The 19822-nt window shown below is 40.1% G+C and overlaps 1 protein-coding gene across 1 annotated transcript in view; it reads left to right on the forward strand.

The window, feature by feature from the left end:
* ENPP1 (ectonucleotide pyrophosphatase/phosphodiesterase 1) overlaps positions 1-16635 on the forward strand; it is a 69644-nt gene extending 53009 nt beyond the window's left edge. The window contains exons 17-25 of the mRNA XM_006127287.4: positions 80-167; positions 1040-1209; positions 2036-2087; positions 6144-6298; positions 9106-9241; positions 11462-11542; positions 12337-12469; positions 13628-13784; positions 14832-16635. Coding sequence (XP_006127349.2) covers positions 80-167; positions 1040-1209; positions 2036-2087; positions 6144-6298; positions 9106-9241; positions 11462-11542; positions 12337-12469; positions 13628-13784; positions 14832-14999 — 1140 coding nt within the window. The 3' untranslated portion in view covers positions 15000-16635. The remainder of the gene's footprint in view (positions 1-79; positions 168-1039; positions 1210-2035; positions 2088-6143; positions 6299-9105; positions 9242-11461; positions 11543-12336; positions 12470-13627; positions 13785-14831) is intronic.
* The last annotated feature ends 3187 nt before the right edge of the window (positions 16636-19822 follow it).

Raw genomic sequence — 19822 nt, forward strand, 5'->3', positions numbered from 1 at the left:
TATGTAATAGTATGTACACTTTTTTCCCTGTAACATTCCTTACAGACAAAAGTAAATTGGAATTTTGTTTAAATTGTAGGCTCTCTTCATTGGCTTTGGACCTGGATTCAAGTTCAAGACTCAAGTTGACCCTTTTGAAAATATTGAAGTCTACAATTTAATGTGTGGTAAGACTAAGTGATTGTCCTTTTACCTCATAAACCCCAGAAAACCCCTTTGGACATAAAAATAAAAACCTTAATAAAGATGTGTATAAATCTGATGAAGCTTCTCCCTTATGACCTAATTTCATAAAGTTGAAGCCATCTGTGTTCCTGAGAGAGACCAGACCTCTAAAGTAAAAAAGATTAATGTGAACTCTCTGACTGGAAAAAAATGTCTTTTTGCATAAGAATTAAAACAATCCTTTCTGATGCAGCTACATTGTAGCTTTTCTAGACTACATGATTGATTTGTTTCCTGCACTTCCTTGTGTGCCTGTGTGCTTACTTGACAATACAATCCTCGTACCATAAACAGGACACTTGTCACTTTGTTTCCTATACCATTACCACGTATTGCACTAGCAATATCAACCTAAGATCCCTTTCTGTAAACTGAATGGTTAGTTGGCTTCTTTGCTCTCCCTTTGTATTATGTTGTCTTTTACTTTACTTTTCTCTACTCCTGGTTTCTTTAGCTAACCATTGTCTTCCATTGTCTGTCAATGATCCTACACATCTCTCTTTGCCTGCTAGTTTCCTCTGTGCCCCATCTGTCTTTCCAGGGGAGGCTTCAGAGGTGACACTTCTTCCTTCTTTTTCACTGACGTTTACCTTTGTACTAGCTCCTCCTTCTTCAAAGGAGATACTGTTATGAAAGGCTTTGAGCAAGAAAAACTGGTAAGCGTGTGAATAGGCCCACTGAAGTCAGTGGAAAAGTTCCGGTGCCTAAATATTTTAGTGGGTCAGGGCCATTGGCAGCAAGTCATGTCACTTTTTCTCTTTCTTGCGGGTATATTGTTGTATTCCCCTTAATATTCAGTTTGAATTGTTTGTAGATTTGCTTGGTTTAACACCAGCCTACAACAATGGAACTCATGGAAGCCTAAATCACCTTCTAAAGAATCCTGTTTACATTCCAAGCCATCCAGAAGAGGAAAGTCATCCTTCTGAATATCCACTCATGAAAACCACACCATTGGACATTGGTTGCTCATGTAATTTGTCAGTAAGTGTTCCGATGGATAAAGCTGCTGAGTCAAAATAATTTGTTTGTCATTGTGTCTGAAACTCTGTATTTCCCAGTGTGTTAGCTACATTCATCCCACAATGTTGTCATCTGTAGGCCTGATAGAGTGCCCATTGACATCAATGGAAAGATTCTCTTGATTTTAATGGGCATTAAATAAAGAGACCCTGAGGTATCTTTTCACATAGGACCAAATTCTGCCATTGGAAGGCAAAGTTTGATGGAGAAGCATTGGAACTCCTGAATTTTCTTCCTATGGAGGACAGTTGTATATAAAATTGAAGGTATTTTTTTAATGTAAACCTTGATCGTGCATGCCCTCCAATTGACTTCACTGGTGTGACGTCTATACTACAATCCTCTTCCGCAAGAGGAAATGCAAATGGAGTGCTCATTTGCATAGGTCGCACTCTCATTTGCATTTCCTCCTCAGATCCCTTTTGTCCAAGAGGTTTTTGCGCAAAAAAGCACTTGTAGACAGCTCCTTTTTGAACAAAGCCCCCCTTTTGTGCAAAAAGGAGCCGTCTACACAGTGCTTTTTTTTTTTTTTTCCACAAAAGCCTCTTATGCAAAAGGATCTGAGGAGGAAATGCAAATGAGAGTGTGACGTATGCAAATGAGCACTCCATTTGCATTTCCTCTTGCGGAAGAGGATCATAGTATAGACGCAGCCTGGGAGTTTCATGTGTGGAAGGCTTGTGGAACAGAGGGTTTCAGTTTAAAAAGGGTTTTGTATATTTATTGTAAAGTACTGTTGGCAGGGAACTGTGCTGTTATAGTAGCATTCCCTGTGTTTGTTTTATAGGGCTTGCTGATAAGGGAATTTCAGCAACAGTTAAATCACACTACATCAGAAGGTAAGCATTTTATTTTATAGGCGAAAATGTTGGTTTTTTTTCTAAGAAGTAAAAAACATGTTATTTATTTTATTAAATTTGATCTATGTCTAGATTTATCTTGGGTCCTTCTCAAGTACATGGCTAAACAAAGCATCTCATCTTTTATCTATGTTCACCTGAACTATTTGTACCCTGTCGTGTAAACTGCTGTTCTTTAAAACTCTGTTACTATGCTTTTATAAAGAGGTAGTATATATTTGGGCCAGTAGTACATGGTTGCTCTGTTAGGGTACATCTAGACTAAAGGCTTCTGTCGACAGAAGTTTTGTCGACAAAGAGCGTCTACACTACATTCAGTTCTGTTGACAAAGCAAGCTGCTTTGTTGACATGGTAGTGTAGATGCAAAGGACAGTTTACATGCAATAACACCTTCTGTCGACAGAAACTCTGTCGACAGACGGCGTTATGCCTCGTAAATGAGGTTTACCAGCGTCAACAAAACTGCTGAGTTCTGTCGACGTTAGGTCGACAGAACTCAGTGGTAGTGTAGACGCGGGTATAGTTTTGTCGACGAAAGTCCACTTTTGTCGACAAAACTCTGTAGTCTAGACACACCCTAAAATATAGAACTGGTCTGATATATATATGGTAACTTATTTCTTGATTATCTGGAAATACTTTATATTTTACAATATGGTATACATAAGAATTTCATCAGAAATTTAAACCCCCACAAATATTAATGTCTCAATGCTAGCATATATGATAAAACATAGAAGATCTTTACTTTAGACGGTCTAGAATATTAATCATAAGAGTAAAATAAATTTATATGGTCAACAGCATATCTGCATTACTCTGATTTGCACTAGAATATATTCTTTTATGATCATATGGAAGCTGTTTTTCCCTCTTAATGAACCTTTGGCCAATAGTCAGTGTCTGAGTCATGATCACTAAAACTTATTTAATAGTCACATGGAATGCATCTGCTGGCATTAATAATACTGAAAATGGATTCTGATTGATTAGAATGTTAGAAAGATCAATAAGCTGCTTATGAGCCTTATTCTGTATTTGTGTTCCATACAGGGGTTACATCACTATCTTGCATAAAAAGAAATTCAGTACCCATGAGTAACCGCCTTTAATAGCTATAAGGGTTATATCCCCACTGAAGGCAGGATTCATCATTTTTTGTCTACTCCTGCATAACATAGTGTGTGTAGTACTGTGGCGTAAGTGGCGAAATAGAGTTTTTCATTAGTCTACACAACAATAACAGCAGATACTTTAAACACATACTCCATAATCTCTTAAAATTCTTGCTTTCAGTACTTCGTAGCACTCATGTAGATGGTCAACAAAATGAGAGCTGCTTAGTAACTTTTTATGCCTGATCCAGGGAATCAAGGTCCCAAGGTATTCAGTGGGTAGTCCCATTGAAGTTAGTGGGTCTACTGACTTGCTTAAAATTAAGCACATCCTTTAATTACCATGCTGAAACAGGGCCTGATTAATAGATGCAGGATCAGGCCCATAATTCCATCTGATTCACTTTTGTAAAAATGTACCTCTGAGGGCCTGATCCTACATCCATTGAAGTTAATGGGAGCTTTGTCATTATCTTCAATGGAAGCAAGACCATTCTGCATGTTTAATAGTTTATATAACAATATTCTGGTCATTTAGATCGTGATGTTAAGAGTTTAGTGACTTCACTTAACAAACATAGTGGAATCTCAGAGTTACGAACACCAGAGTTACAACCTAACCGGTCAACCACACATCTTATTTGGAACCAGAAGTACACAATCAGTCAGTAGCAAAGGGGGGGGGGGGGGGGGAAACAAATGTAGTACAATTTTTTTAGTTGTTTATATTTAACACAGTAAAGGGAAAGTTTTAAATATAAGATTTTTTACAAGGTAAGGAAACTGCTTTTTGTGCTTGTTTCATTTAAATTAAGACGGTTAAAAGCAACATTTTTTTTTCTGCATAGTAAATCTTCAAAGCTATATTAAATTAATATTCTTCTGCAAACTTTTGAAAAAAACACCATATCATTTTGTATTGAGTTATGAACGTTTCAGAGTTATAAATAACCTCCATTTCCGAGGTGTTCATAACTCTTGGATTCTACAGTACAAGAGAAAGGAATCACTAATAAAAAACACAGTGACCATCCTATAATACTATGGGGAGGTAGCGAGGATCTTGTGCAGAAAGCAAACAGATAAATCCCTTCTAGATTCTAAAGAAAAGGACGCTACATAGCCACACAGGGAAAAGAGCCACACAGAATGTTCACCTTGCTTAATTATTCTGCATTCTATGGAAAAATTTAATACTGATCTGTAATTACCCTGTACTGTGGTTGTGTTGCAATTACAGTGAAAGCTTTATCATCTGGCACTCTGTTGACCAGAAAACTGGCATATGCCTGACTCCTGCCTGTCCAGCCAACTGTTGCAGGGCTTCTGACAGATGGCGCTGACGTCATCAGTCATTGATTGATTTCAGTGTAATTCTTTGAAGTCCGTTAATTAAAATTAATTATATGACTTACTATTTAGATGCATAGCTTCAGTAAATCTGAAGTCTGTCCCTATCCTTTCAATGTATATCCAAACCTATCAACCGGTCATTGTCTCTCTTAAGAACTAGGAATAGTGGATTCGAGGAGAAAAACTTGAACTGAAATATCCACCCAGTTTTTGGGGAAATCTAGGACTAAGGATGTTAAAGAATGGTTATCTGGCTAATTGCGTAGTCGATACAAATTGTATCGACTACATGATTAGTCGATAAGGAGGCCACTCTGCAGAGCCACACTGGGTGTAGCTCCCAGAGCCATTGTGAGCTAGGCCTGAGCAGTCCCAGTGCACGTGGCTCCGGGACCGCTGCACCTCTGCATTTTAAATGTAGTAAGAACTGGGTGGCTCTTACTACATTTAAAATGAAGAGGCGCAGTGGTCCCAGAACAGCACGGCCTGGGATTGCTCAGTCCCAGCTCGCACTGTATCCCAGCAGTCCTTGTTCACGGCAGCCAGGGCTGGCCGCAGACAGGGGCTGCTGCTAAAGTGGCCCCTGCCCGCATCCAGCCAGGGCCGTTGCGGATGGGGGCTGCTTGGTGGCAGCAAACCTTGTCCGTCAGGGGGCCCAGCTCCTCATTGGGACCCCCGCAGACAGGAGTTGCTGCAGAAGCAGCCTCTCCTATCCTCCCTCTGTTACCTCTGACAGGGTATGTCTACGTAGCAGTGCTAAACTTGAAATAACCTATGCAACTTGAGCTACGCTAATTGCGTAGCTTACGTAGAAATAGAGTATTTTGAATGTGGATACATCTACACAGCACTTATTTCAAAATAGAGAACTCTTCCTTTAACATCCCTTACTTTTCATACAATGAGGTTTACAGAAGTCGGAGTAAGAAGCCCATTATTTCGAATGTATTTAGAAATACCGAGCTTGCTGTATAGACACGCAATACATTATTTTGGAATTATGTCAATTTTTTCAAAATAATTCTTCTGTATAGACAGACGTACCCATAAAAGCAGTGGGGGGGGGGGCTTTTAAGTAGGCTCCCCCAGCACTGGCTCTTGTCTTCTCCTTCCCCTCTCCCTCCCGCCACCGCTACCTCTCATACAGAAGGAGCAAGGGACAGGGGGAGCAAATAGTCAAATATTCCACTCAACTGCCCAATAACCTTATGCTTATCAGATACTCGAGTAGTTGACTACTCCTTACATCCCTATTTAGGATCAACTGTAATTTTTAAATGGTTGCTTTGTACTGGCAAAATGCATTACTTCCCTTTTGGGTTTAATACTACTCTAAATCTAAATCTCTGATATTGGTTATTTACTGATCTGTTGCATGATCACAAAAGTGGTCTGCAAGTTAGTACCTTTCTCTTACTCTTGTTTTAATCAGGTTTTTTTGTGTGTGGTAGTTGGAAATTGTGGCAAGCTCTTGCCATCACAAGAAATATGAAGGTGCTTTCCAGAAAATCTCAACAAATATGCAAAGTACATAGAACTTGTAATTAAACCCATTTTTCTTCTTAGTAAAGAAGATAGAAAAATACAGTTTGCCTTATGGGAGACCCAGGGTTCTACAGAAGAACAGCACATACTCCCTCCTTTATCATCAGCAGTATGTGAGTGGATACAGCCAGGATCTCAATATGCCTTTGTGGAGTGCCTACACTGTTAACAAATATGTAAGTGTTTGCTGGCTTCTGTAATACTATGCTCTTCCTACTGTTACTTTTTATATTTTTGATCAGAGGTTATTTTTTTGTTGTTTTTATGTAAGCTAGAAGCACCTCTGCTTTTGAATATTGGTTGCCCCAAAATTCACACAGTAGCTGCCCATAGCATCTGTCCCATGGAAACACTCAGAGAAGAGAGACTTTGGGGAGGAAAACTTACAATGAATAGACTGTGGCTCCTCAACCTTCCCTGAAGAGAGCTGCAGTTCTGCCTCCAGGAGACAGTAGCTGATAACCAATAGAGAGAGGCCCTGTGAATCTATTTTGGCCTTCGCTTCTGGATGTGCCAACTCTGGCAGAGTGGCTCCAGAGTCTCCAAGCTTTTAAAGCTGCCTCTGGCACCTCAACATTAAGCATGGGGCCTTTTCTAAAGCACATCATATGTAGTTTCTGTGTGGCTAGTGTATGATAAGAGACCATGCAGGTCCTCAACATGTTTTTTTCCTTTTCCCAAAGCAGGGAGGCCATTTATGGAGTCTGAGGAAGGGAGAAATGGCAGTAAAATTAATGCTATTCATTCATACCCATCTTTTACATAAAGAATAGGGGAGTTCTGCTTGGAAATCTTATGGGCACAACTAACCCAAGCATTTTAGAACTGTAATTTCTGTTCCTGAGACTATTTAAAAAATAAAAAATAGCCACCTTCTTTCCTGTATGCCACTTGGTTAACAGATAGATAGATTAATATTTATAGTCTGTAAGGCTAGAAGGAATAGCTAGATCACTTAGTCTAACTTCCACTATAAAACAAGTAATTACATTTCACCAAGGGCATGTCTACACAGCAGGGCTAAAGCCAAAATAAGCTATGCAACTTGAGCTAGGTGAATTGCACAGCTTAAGTCAAAATGGCTTACTTTGGCTTTTGGCGCAGGCAGTCTGAGAGAGAGCACTCTTCCTTCAACTTCCCTTACTCCTCATAAAATGAGGAGTGAACTAAGAAGTCCTCCAGCTCAACATTATTTTGACATTGTCAAAATAACTGCTTGAAGTGTAGATGTGAACTGTTATTTCGGAATAACAAAATACTGACATTATTCCAAAAATAACACTGCTGTGTAGACGTAACCCTACTTACCTCTGCATTGAGCCCAGTAACTTATGTTTGGCTTGGGATACTGACTGTAACTAATGACAAGAACCTAAATCCAATTCTTAAATATTTAATGATTCAACTCATCGCCAAATACACAGATCCCTGATGTCCTCTTCTACACAGTCACCTTTGAAATTACAATAAATATTCACACGAATCCATGGGAAGTGTATCTTTAAAGTAATATAACCTGAAACACACCTGATGGTATAGAACCATGGTGTCCAACCAGTTCTGAAGCAGTAGCCACTATGCTATAGTGGCTGCTGCTATAACAAACAAACCATACTCAACTGGCCAAATAGCCACATGTGGCTATTAGTGTGTTGAACACCATGGATATAGAAGATTACATTATTTCCTAGAAATTTTTCTTAAAGTGGTTTTTAGATTTAGGATCAGCCAGGAATATTATTCAACATGATTACTTGGGGAAATTGTAGAGTTTTCAATAAATGTTTATTATTTTAAACAATAATAATTCAAAACTATGCATAAGAATAAGCTACAGGCAAACACATACTTCACAAAAATAAAACCCCACTAAATCACTTAATTGCTATAACACCGCCCAAGGAATCTCAAGCACTTCTAACATGCACATCTGAATTTTTGCCTAATCAAAATAAGGATATAGGAGTATTTACTCCATTTGTAATTCAATCTCCTCACACAACTTTTGGATAGAAAGCTGGCTAGAATGTCGGGCCTAATGGGTAGTGATCAACAGCTCGATGTCAGGTTGGCGGTCAGTTTCTAGTGACCTAGACAGATCAGAGGATTGGGTCAAAAGAAATCTGATGAGGTTCAACAAGGACAAGTGTAGAGTCCTGCACTTGGGATGGAAGAAACCCAAGCATTGTTACTTACAGGTTGGATACCTACTGGCTAAGTAACAGTTCTGCAGAAAAGGACCTGGGGATTACAGTGGATGAGAAGCTGGATATGAGTCAACAATGTGCCTTGCACATTAGGTTGCATTAGGAGGAGCATTTATTAGAAGTGATTATTGCCCTTTATTCAGCTCTGGTGAGGCCACATCTGGCATATTGTGTCCAGTTCTGGGCCCCCCACTATAAAAAGGATGTGGACACATTGGAGAGGGTCCAGCGGAGGGCAACCAAAATGATTAGGGAGCTGGAGCACGTGACGTATGAGGAGAGGCTGAGGGATTTGGATTTGTTTCGTCTACAGATGAGAAGAGTGAGGGGGGATTTGATAGCAGCCTTCAACTTCCTGAAGAGAGGTTCCAAAGAAGATGGAGAAAGGCTGTTCGCAGTAGTGACAGATGACATACAAGGAGCAGTGGTCTCAAGATACAGTGGGGGAGGTCTAGGTTGGATATTAGGAAAAACTATTTCACTAGGAGGGTGGTGAAGCACTGGAATGGGTTACCTAGGGAGGTGGTGGAATCTCCATCCCTAGAGGTTTTTAAGTCTTGGCTTGACAAAGCCCTGGCTAGATTGATTTAGTTGGGATTGGTCCTGCCTTGGGCAGGGGGCTGGACTTGATGTCCTCCTAAGGTCTCTTCCAGCTCTATGATTCTAACTTGGAGCAATTGCAGACAATTATTTATGGTTTTGCAAACCCAAGTATTGAAGTGAACCATGATGGTGACTCTTGTACAGCAAATTATTATTCTGTTTCTGTTCAATAGGATAACCGGACTGCTTCTGTGCGAAATGTGCCCAGCTGTTTACATGTGGACATTCGTATCCCTTCTCGTTCTAGTCATACTTGTTCATTTTACAAAAGTCGCCATCAACTGAACTATGGATTTCTTTTCCCTCCAAGTAAATTAACAATCATCTTCACATGACTTGGCTGAGTTCTGTCATTTCTGTGTTTGCTCATGCAATAGTGGAAAGGGATACCCTTTGTAATAAAATGATCCAGTGAATTAATTGAAGGCATCAGGTTGCTACTATTAAGCCATTTGCAGTGTAGTCCATTTCAATTTTCGGAGTAGGACTCTCTGAACTTTGGCAGGTGGCGGGTTGCTCAAGATGTTCTTTCTTTCTCTGTCATCAAAGACAATTCAGGGTGTCTTGAACGAAGGAAAAGAGGAGAATCTCTTACAAAACAAACTTTGGCAGAACCAACAATTAGACCAACTCTGGGTGAAATCCTGGCTCCGCTGAAGTCAATGGGTTTTTGCCAGGATTTCATAAGCTGACAGGGTATGTCTTCACTTGTCCCCTAAATCAGACTAGGGAGGCAAATGAAGCATACTGAACTTGCTAATGAAGCGCGGGATTTAAATATCCTGGACTTGCTTAGCATATTCGCGTCCGGTTGCCATTTTAAAATGCCGGTAGCCCAAATTAATTTGCCGCATGTAGACATGGTAGTTCGATCCAAAACTCTTCCCTGAGGAGTAACAGTTCCATGAGGAGTAACAGTTAATTTGAGGGAAGGGCGACCGGCTGCGAATATGCTAATCAAGCTTGGGATATTTAAATCCCGTGCTTCATTAGCAACTTCGGTATGCTTCATTTGCCTCCCTAGCCCGAACTAGGGGGCAAGTGTAGACATACCCTTAGTTATAATGTACTGGTTCACTCGATGAAAACATTGGTCAGAGTATTTTTCATCCTTTTAAACAATAGCATGGAATTATTTCCACCATCTCTCTAGAGGTTTGAGAGAGTGTCAGATTTCCAACATGACACCTTAGATAGGAAAGGGAAAGAAGTTTATGAACTCTGAATCAAGTCTTATGAACTGGGAAAACAAAAGTAGTTCAAGTTTCAAACTTTCTTCTTCCTATGTGGTTACCATTTGAAAAAACCCACGTTTCCTGTACCAGAATGCTTATGTCAAATATTGGAGTGTGGTTTTCAGTGGGAAACTTCTTTTAATCAACTCAAATTGATTTTATTTTATATGTGAAATATTGTATTGTCTCACACCAGGTTTTCAGTAAAATAATTCATTGTTTACACTCAAATGGTCCTGATTCTCTCTCAACTTATGTAGCTATTTATAACTGTACAGGCCCACTGACAGCAATTCTGGGCCCTGGGGTAGAAATCAATGGGTCCCCTGCTCCCTTCCCTCGGCTGGGACCACAAGCCTCTGCCACCTAAAGAAGCCCCAAGCACACAACACACCGTACCACAAAATCTCTGGGCTGATCTGCCCTATCTCTCTCCTGATTGGAGGAGTCTCAAGGCAACCACACCATGCCTTTCCTCCCTTCTACAGACCCAACTGGGGAAAAACTGAAGTAGTGTCTCTTGATTCAAAGATGCTTTTTCTATGTCCCATGCAGGTTCCAGAGCCCAGTAATCCGACCTTGGAACCTGAATGGGGCATATCAAGAGATGTTTTCACCTTCCCCAGAGCAGGCAGGGCTACCACAGCAGTGGCTGGGAGCTCCAGGCCCTTTTTAAGTTGCCCGGCTCCCTGGTCAATTGCCCCCATTACCTCCCCCTCCCTGTCGACGAGTTGTACCTGTGCAAAGTGAATGTGGAACACATTTATTCTGATCCAGTTGCATTTCACTCCTACTTTGCACAGATGTAAATGGCTACAAAAGGTGCTGGACAGTGGAAAGTCAGGTATTATTGGCAGTATTTGGTACTTTCTTTTAAAAAAAATTGCTAGCTTAAATAGAGCTGGGCCCTTCTGTTTTTCTTATCTATTCTGTGGATAGAATGAGTTTGTACAGTACCTACCAATGACATTTAAAAGTATGTACTGACTTTTTTTAAAACATTTTCAGGACTGTGTCCACTTTATATTTGACAATTGCACTTACTGTGGCTGCTAACTAGATTACTTTATTCTCTATGTACCAGATCTATCACCCATTTAAAAGACTGAACAGACTCCCATTGACCTAATGAGTGCAGAATCAGGCCCCAAATATATTTACCTTTTTTAAAAAGATCAGACCCTTGGTAACATTTTTAAGTTGTTCTATTTAACCTCCTTGTTGCTGGCATTTCATGGCTTTCTAAGTAATCTTGCAAGGTAATAAATACATTTTAATAATTCATTATTTATAGATCTAAGAAAAAACACAAAGAAGAGTTCCTATGAAGCGCTACTTAACAGCAACATTGTGCCAATGTATGACGAGTTTAAAGGTAATTATGTAATTAATTTGCATGAAAAACATTGCTGACTTGTTTCAAAATCACTGCAAAAAGATCCCTGGCTCAGCAGCCTTTGTAAATTAAGTCTCAGCTAAGAGAATTGATCCAGATTATGAACTCCTTGTTTACATGGGTAAGAAGTTATTGATGTGAGTAATTTTACTAAAGCCCACATGAACTCACCACGAGTTTAGGGTTCCCAGCCTCTGTCCCTGTGTAAACAAAGGCTTAGAACTCATTTCTTAATTTACCATTTGACAGTATTTTATTGCTTATTTTTCCTCTTCTCAATTTCACCGGGTATGTTGGGCAGAGGGTCTTTATTGGACACTGATGCAGTTAAATAATCAACATTTTCCAGTTTAGGAATGTTTTCTAGACTCAAAGATGGCCTTGTGCCTGAGTTTCTTATCTGAAATCTGGTCTGCTGTAGTAATAAGGGCAATACATCTAGCAGAGAAAGGATGTGCAAGCTAGACATGCATAAGCGAGATTGAGCATGGGGTGCGTGTAGGGCACAGGAAGATTGAGTTGGTATCTGGAAAACCAGATATAGAACTACTCCTCCTATTAAGCAGGTCTGCATCAGCCTGGTACAGTTATATTTTACATTGGGGACATCAGGTGGCTCACTGTTAACTGGAACATCAGTTAAGACTAACCATAAAGATCTCTCCTCTTCTATCTAGCTGTTTATATTCTGATAAATATACAGTGCAATTATATTTAATACTTTCTCCCTCCTCCCCCATATAATATTTTCCCCTACCCTATTGTATTTCCAGTATTATGGAACTATTTCTGTGATGTCCTGCTGCCAAAATATGCTCTGGCAAGGAATGGTGTCAATGTAGTCAGTGGCCCTGTGTTCGATTATGACTCTGATGGGCTGTATGATACTTCAGAAAAAGTGAAAAGGTGGGAAATGTCTCCTTTTTAATGCTGATTTTTTTTCTTCCATTTTTAATCATTTCATAATAATTATACTAGTTGCCAAAAAACCCCACTCCCAAGACTGAGAAGGATACATCAGTTAATGTGTAGCCAGTCACATAGCTCCAAAACACATCACTTTAAAGTTAATGGACAAGCAAAAGAGAAAGGGGGAAAAAAAGCCACCCCAGAAAAATGGACATTATGCATTAAGTGCACCTGTGAGCTGAGGCAGCTGTAAGAATAGGGTTTAACCTAGAACTCCATGAGGCTGCCTCCAGTAGTGGAGGAAACAGGAGCAATGGAAAGAGCCCATCATTCTAATGGGCTGAGTCTTTTCTGAGCCAGTTACTCTGAATAAGCTTTATGGATAGATTTCTCTTTACAGTTTTGTTGTTTTCTTATACAGGATAAGTTTTGTTATCCAACATTCATATGGAATGGGGGTTATTGGTTAATCAAATGTGCTAGTTACTCAACCTTTACACCAATGGCTTATGATTTTTTCACTGTATGCTATCCATAGTTGCAGAATGAATTAGGTAATATCTGATAATGATATATGCACAAGCACAACACAAACTTTACTGCTTTACTACAAACTTTACTAGCTTTTCATGTATAAAAATGATGCCAGAGGGCTATTAGAATTTTTCTGGTTAACTGAAGGAGGAATTGTATTACCATCCATGACAGATGTTGGTTAACAGTTTTTTTCTGGATATTAAAGTGCCAGATAACAAAACATATACTGTAGTTAGCAAGATTAGTTCAAAATAACTGATTAGCTGTGTGTTCCTTAAACTCAGCCAGAGCTCTGAATTCTGTCAGTAATCTATTTTAGATTCTCATGCTTTTATGAAAAAACAAGGTTTTTCCTTTTTGATACCTTCATTAGACCTCCTCTTTACACCACCAAGCCAGCCAAGCTTGGTTTGTGTGATAGCAATCTAGAATGTCCCACAAAGCTCAAAGTATTCTAATGGCACATTTTGATGCTGAGCTTCTTCCCTTGGGCCAAATAAGTTCTTAAACTGTTTTCCAAAGTATACCAGGTGTCATTATGCCAAATGTCCTTTGTACTGCTTTAATTTGATAGGTTTAGAGATAGTAGATCTAAAACACCACCTCTCTGCATTTCAGGTTAAACCGTGACACAGAAGTGCTGGTTCCAACTCATTACTTCATTGTGCTAACAAGTTGTAAAAATATTTCCCAGACCCCTTTGCAGTGTGAAGGGACTCTAGATACTTTATCTTTCATTGTACCTCACAGGCCAGACAACAGTGAAAGCTGTCCAGTAAGTAATCTTTGTTCAGCTCTAATATACATCTGAAGCCAGGCCTGGCTTATACTGCAGACAGAGCAGTGGTGAATTAATTAATGGCTTAAAATCCTTAAATCCTTAAGTATTTTAACATGATGTCCTAGAATGTGATAAACAATTTATTTTACAAAATGTGTGGGGGGGCTTTTTTTTTTGTTTGTTTTTTTTTTTTTGTTTTTTTTTTTTTTTGGTGAGGGTGTTACATAAGTGTGGTATAGCCATTTAAGTATGAGAGTAGCTATGTTGTGTGCTTTGCCTTCTTGTACTGTAAAGAATGGCTGGGTTCAAACTGATGAATTTGAAGCACAATAGAGTGATAGAGTCTTATGGCATTTTAACAGAGCTTTATAATGTCAACACCAAATAACAAGACCTGGCAAATCAATTTCTGTTTATCTGATTTCCTCCCCTACCATCAGATTCTTCATTTTTTAGACCTCAGTAGGTATCAGTTGCATTTTAATTTACAGGATTACTTTGCCAAATTAATATTGCCTTTTTATACAACACTGTCCATTTTGTTTTTTAATTTTAATATTTGATAATGGGATCTTTGATCTAGCAAAGAAAGGTATAACATGATCCAATGGCTACAAGTTGAACCTAGAAAAATTCAAATAAAATTTAACTGAGTATAAATAACCATTGGAATTGCATACCAAGGATTTTGGTGAATTCTTTATTACTGAATACTTTTTTTTTAAATCAAGATGGGTTACCTTTTCTAAAAGATCTGTTCTAGGAAATATTATGTTATGTAGGATATCAGATTAGATGATCAAAATGGTCCCTTCTGGCCATGGAATCTATGAACCTGTTAAAACAAGATCAGGTACTATGTTTAGCTATATCTATAAATACTTAATATCTACTGATCTCTTCAAGTTCTTGGTTAGGCTTTATAACAATTTGTAGCTTTTACTCTATAAAACAGCCTTCCACTAGTATAAAGTATGTCTAATCCTCATAACAGCATTGTGTAAAATATCCCTAATTTTTCTCATTTCCCTGCCCCAACAGAGTCACAAACATGGCTTTTTATGGATTGAAGAGAGAATGAGGTTTCATACAGCCCGTGTCAGAGATGTAGAACTCCTCACTGGACTCAGCTTCTACCAAGACAGAAAACAGCCAGTGTCTGATATTTTACAGTTAAAAACATATTTATCAACTTTTCCCTTGGAGTGAAATTTGTCTATTTCACAACTAATTTTGTAAATACACTATTTTATCTTCAGGAAAAAAGTCTTTACATAATCTGGGACGCTTACTGGGAGCTGTGGACCATACTGGGAATTGGAAAGAATCTGTGCCACATTCATATCTCAGGAATATTTGATGGACTAAGTATAACATAGGAAGATTGCTCCTGTTGGTTTTATGCCCACTTGTGCTAGAATTGCGTTGCTATTAAAGCTGATCTGATGGATTTATATAGCTTGTATACAGAGACAATGAGGAGAAAATTAGTGGCCCCTCCTAAATATTTAATTACATTGTACTGGGAGAAGTTTATAAGGGAGGAATAATGACAATATTTTGATTAAAAAAATAAAGACAATTGGCAATATGTTAAAATCTAGAAAGCCATTAAAATCATGATTAACGTAACATTACACAAATGGTTCCTTTTCAATCTGTCTTATAAGGGAGGAAGCAGAACATTTAGTGAATTAGACTTTGAGCAATGTGCTATATTCCATGTAAAGCTATATTGCATGTGTAATGGGATCCACTTCCAAATGGGTCTTCAGTAAGGGTATGTCTACACTACCCCGCTAGTTCGAACTCATTCCATGAGGAGTACAGCTAGTTCGGATTAGAAGCCTAATCCGAACTAGCTACTCCGTGCCGGGATTTAAAAATGGCGGCGCCCGGTTTATGCAAATGAAGCCTGGGAAATTCAAATCCCGGGCTTCATTTGCAAGTGCGGTATGTCTACATTACCCTCCTAGTTCGAATTAGGACGGTAGTGTAGACATACCCTAAGGGAAGAGTGCAAGACTTCTAGTACAAAAGCATATAGTTGGTAACTGGTAGTAGTAGTAGGTTGTTGTTCTGCAGTGGACTAGAAACTAAAGAGAAATGTGTTATGTATGCATTCTGTGACTGCAGGGATGTGGTGCTTCAGAGTACATATGTGATAAGGAATGAGCCAAATAGAATCTTAGGATAATTTTGGAGAATTATCTCACTCCGGGTGAACCCAGACTTGATTAATACATTTTGCTTTCTTAAGGATTCAAGGTCATTTTTAGATTTGGCATAATAAATTTGTCATTTTAAGGAAAACTGACTTTTGAGGAGAAAAAAATGCCATTTTCCAGAGGAGTATTGCTTTCATTTGTATTTAATAGTCCCCTTGCAAACATTCAAAGCTGATTTTTTTTCCTGAATTCCTTTTCAACGTAGTTTGTCCCTAGAGAGGCATCAACTGACTAGATCCCATCTACATTTCCAGTGGCGCCCTTTTATCCCCAATGTACATAAATTGCTGTTCACTTACTTTGCATGCAAATACTGCCAGATGCAAAGCCATCACAGACAAAACAGACAGCTGTCTTGGAAGTTGTAGTGCTTTCCAACTAGGTACTGGTAAGGCAATATGCCATCACTTCCATAATCCCACTTTGTCTCCTTTCATCTATAAAGGACTGGGCTCTGTATATAGGGATTTTTTTATAATCAATGATACATATCTATTTTTTTAACCCACAAGCTACATTAAAAGAATGTAGAGTCTGTGGCAGAGCATCACAGAGAGGGTATGTCTACACTACCCCGCTAGTTCGAACTAGCGGGGTAATGTAGGCATACCGCACTTGCAAATGAAGCCCGGGATTTGAATTTCCTGGGCTTCATTTGCATAAGCGGGGAGCCGCCATTTTTAAAACCCCGCTGGTTCGAACCCCGTGCAGCGCGGCTACACGGGGCACGAACTAGGTAGTTCGAACTAGGCTTCCTAATTCGAACTACCGTTACGCCTCGTGAAATGAGGCGTAAGGGTAGTACGAACTAGAAAGCCTAGTTCGAACTACCTAGTTCGTGCCCCGTGTAGCCACGCTGCACGGGGTTCAAACCAGCGGGGTTTTAAAAATGGCGGCTCCCCGCTTATGCAAATGAAGCACGGAAAATTCAAATCCCGGGCTTCATTTGCAAGTGCGGTATGCCTACATTACCCTCCTAGTTCGAACTAGGAGGGTAGTGTAGACATACCCAGATATATTTATGCTTTTGTTTAGCCTAGAAATGTAGATGCTTGATCCACAGCCCATTGAAGTCAATGGAAACTTTTCCAGTGACTTTGGTAGAATTGGATCGTGCCCTTGGGCTATTTTCTTCCTTTCATTGTGTTTACTTTCTTCATCTCTTCTGTCACAAACATAACATTCGCCTCAAGTAGTTTCACTGTGTGAAGTGCAAGTGTGTTGCAGCAACACTGCATCACAACTGTGATATTATTATTTAATGTAATGGTTTTGTAACATCAACTTTGATAAATAAAAAGCAGAGGTGGTTTCATTTTGTCTCCTTTCTTGTGCCAGACACCTTGGTCAGTCAAATACAGACTCCAATATATGGATTTCCTTCTTAACAGGCTTAGATTACAGCAGAGTCTAAGTCCATTAAAGAAAGATTTCTAGCCTGTATGGGGCTTACTGACACTAGGATAAAATTAAATGTGTAATATACCTTTTTAATCTAGTATAGACACTTTTATTATTATGGAAAAATCCTTGAACACACAACCAGAGTATAAGCAAAACTGTCTCTTCAACTTTTACCTGTAGTTTACAAACTTCTGTCCTTCCCTCTTTACTAGAACATAGCAAATGCCTATTAATAGATCTTCCCTAAGGGACATAGGTGTGGAGGAGCCCATCATCCAGATGTCAGCTTTCCTGGAATGTGGCGAAGGAGGCTAGGCTGGGAATCTGAAGAGAGAGACAAGACTGGAACTAGATGGACAAGGAGACTGTGAACCAGAGTAAAGGAGTCAGTGTGAGAAATGGAATGGGGGCGGGACCAGTTGTGTGGCGAGGAACACTGAATTCAGACAAGGAATAAGGAGCTTGTGTGGGCTGGAAGAGACTTGAGACTAGGTGTGGAAGGGGAAACAAATGGGAATGAGTAGTGAACTGGGACTTAGCAAGCCTCTTGGGGAAGTCTAGGACTGACTGGGGAAAGAGACTGGGACTAGGATGAGAAGCCTAAGGAATATAGACTGGGACTAGGGCAAGGAGCTAGGTTGGGAAAGGAATAGGAATGGTACAGGCTGAAGTGGCAAAAGAGGGTCAAATGTGTGTGAGAGAAAAGGACAGAAGAATCGGTGTCCCCTGGAGCAAGGGTTCTCAACCTTTTTCTTTCTAAGGTCCCTCCAACATTCAATAAAAACTCCACAACCAGGGTCTCTGACAGGGAGTGCAAAGGGGACAGATGATGTAGGGCCTGGCACTTTAAAAAGTTTCAGAGCTCCTGGCTGCAGCCACTACCATGGCAATTGTTACCCAGAAGGCTGAGGTAAACATTTGCTGTGGGCAATTAATTAAAGTCTAATGCGCCTCTCTCTCTCTCTCTCTCAATAAAAACTTGTCTTGCAGGATGACAGAGTGCATTATGATGCTGCAGCCCTGGCCTGGTTGGCCCTCCCAATTCTGTCCCCAGCGGCCAGAGGAGAGCCCTAGCTGCTGTGGCTGGCTCAGCCACGGCCCTCCTCCAGCGGCTAGAGGGGGGGCCAAGAGACTGTGGCCTACATGGCCTGCACCACCCCAGCCCTTCTCCGGTGGCCATAGGGGAGCCAAGAGACCACAGACTGCAGCAGGGGAGAGGTGAAAGGCACAAGAGGCCTGAGCAGGCTGCGGCTGGGGTGGGGAGGTGAGAGGCCAGGGGTGTGTGGGGGGAGAGGGGGGTCAAGAGCAGACTTTGGCCCTGGCTCTCCCATCCCTGGCAGCTGGGAAAGGGGGCGAGAGGCCAGGGCTTGGGTGACCCCAGTCACCATGATGAGAGCCAGGCCTGCCTGGGTGTTGGTGAGCAGGGGGCAAAGCTTATATATAAAAAAAAAGTATATTTAAAAAAAAAAAAAGCTTTGCAGAGAATGAACTGAATACTGTTGAGAATTTGGAACAAATATTATCTCTCAGAGCCTCTTCCAAATGACAGAAGTTTTATCAATAGACATTGTTGAAGTTGCTCGTTTGGGGTATGTCTAGACTACATGCCTCTGTCGCCAGAGGCATGTAAATTAGACTACCCGACATAGTCAATGAAGCCAGGATTTAAATAATAATGACGGGATTCAGATAGACATGACAGCTACACCATAATAACCCAGTCCAAGGGTATGTCTAGACTACATGCCTCTGTCACCAGAGGCATTTAAAATAGGCTACCCGACATAGTCAATGAAGCGGCTCAGCTGTTCGTCGGCCCAGCACGCGAGTCAAGACGCGGATCGGTTGACTATCTGAATCCAGTCACTAATAAATGTGTAACTGATTGCTTCTAAATTGCTTTGTGACTTTTCATAAACTGTCTCCAATTTTGTCTTCAACCGCATGAAACAAAAGCTACCTAAAAGTAAAACAAAAGAACTTCCATTTGTGTTCTGCTTGCAAAAACCCCTCCACAATGGCTGCATCTGAAACGTTTCTACTGGCTTGTATCAGTTTGATGGAATTTCCTATACCTCTACCAGGTAGCAAATAGCCATTACAAATGTGTTAGGCTACACGAAGCCCAAGATGAAGCGGATGGGAAAAATTCAGTGCAATTAATTCAATCACAAAGATAAGACAAACTAGCTTGTGTCATTAACTTTTGAAGAGACGGGATGAGTGAGGTAATCTCTCTTACTGGGCCAAATGAGATTGGTGAGAGAGACGAGCTGTTGAGCAACACAGAGCTCTTCAGGTCAGTTTAAACTTGAAAGCTTGTTTTTCACCAATTAAAGTTGGTCCAGCAAAATATATTGCCTCTCCACCTTGTCTCCCTAATATCCTATGACCAGCAGC

The sequence above is a fragment of the Pelodiscus sinensis genome, chromosome 3 (assembly GCF_049634645.1).
Source record: "Pelodiscus sinensis isolate JC-2024 chromosome 3, ASM4963464v1, whole genome shotgun sequence".
NCBI classification, from domain to species: Eukaryota; Metazoa; Chordata; order Testudines; family Trionychidae; genus Pelodiscus; species Pelodiscus sinensis.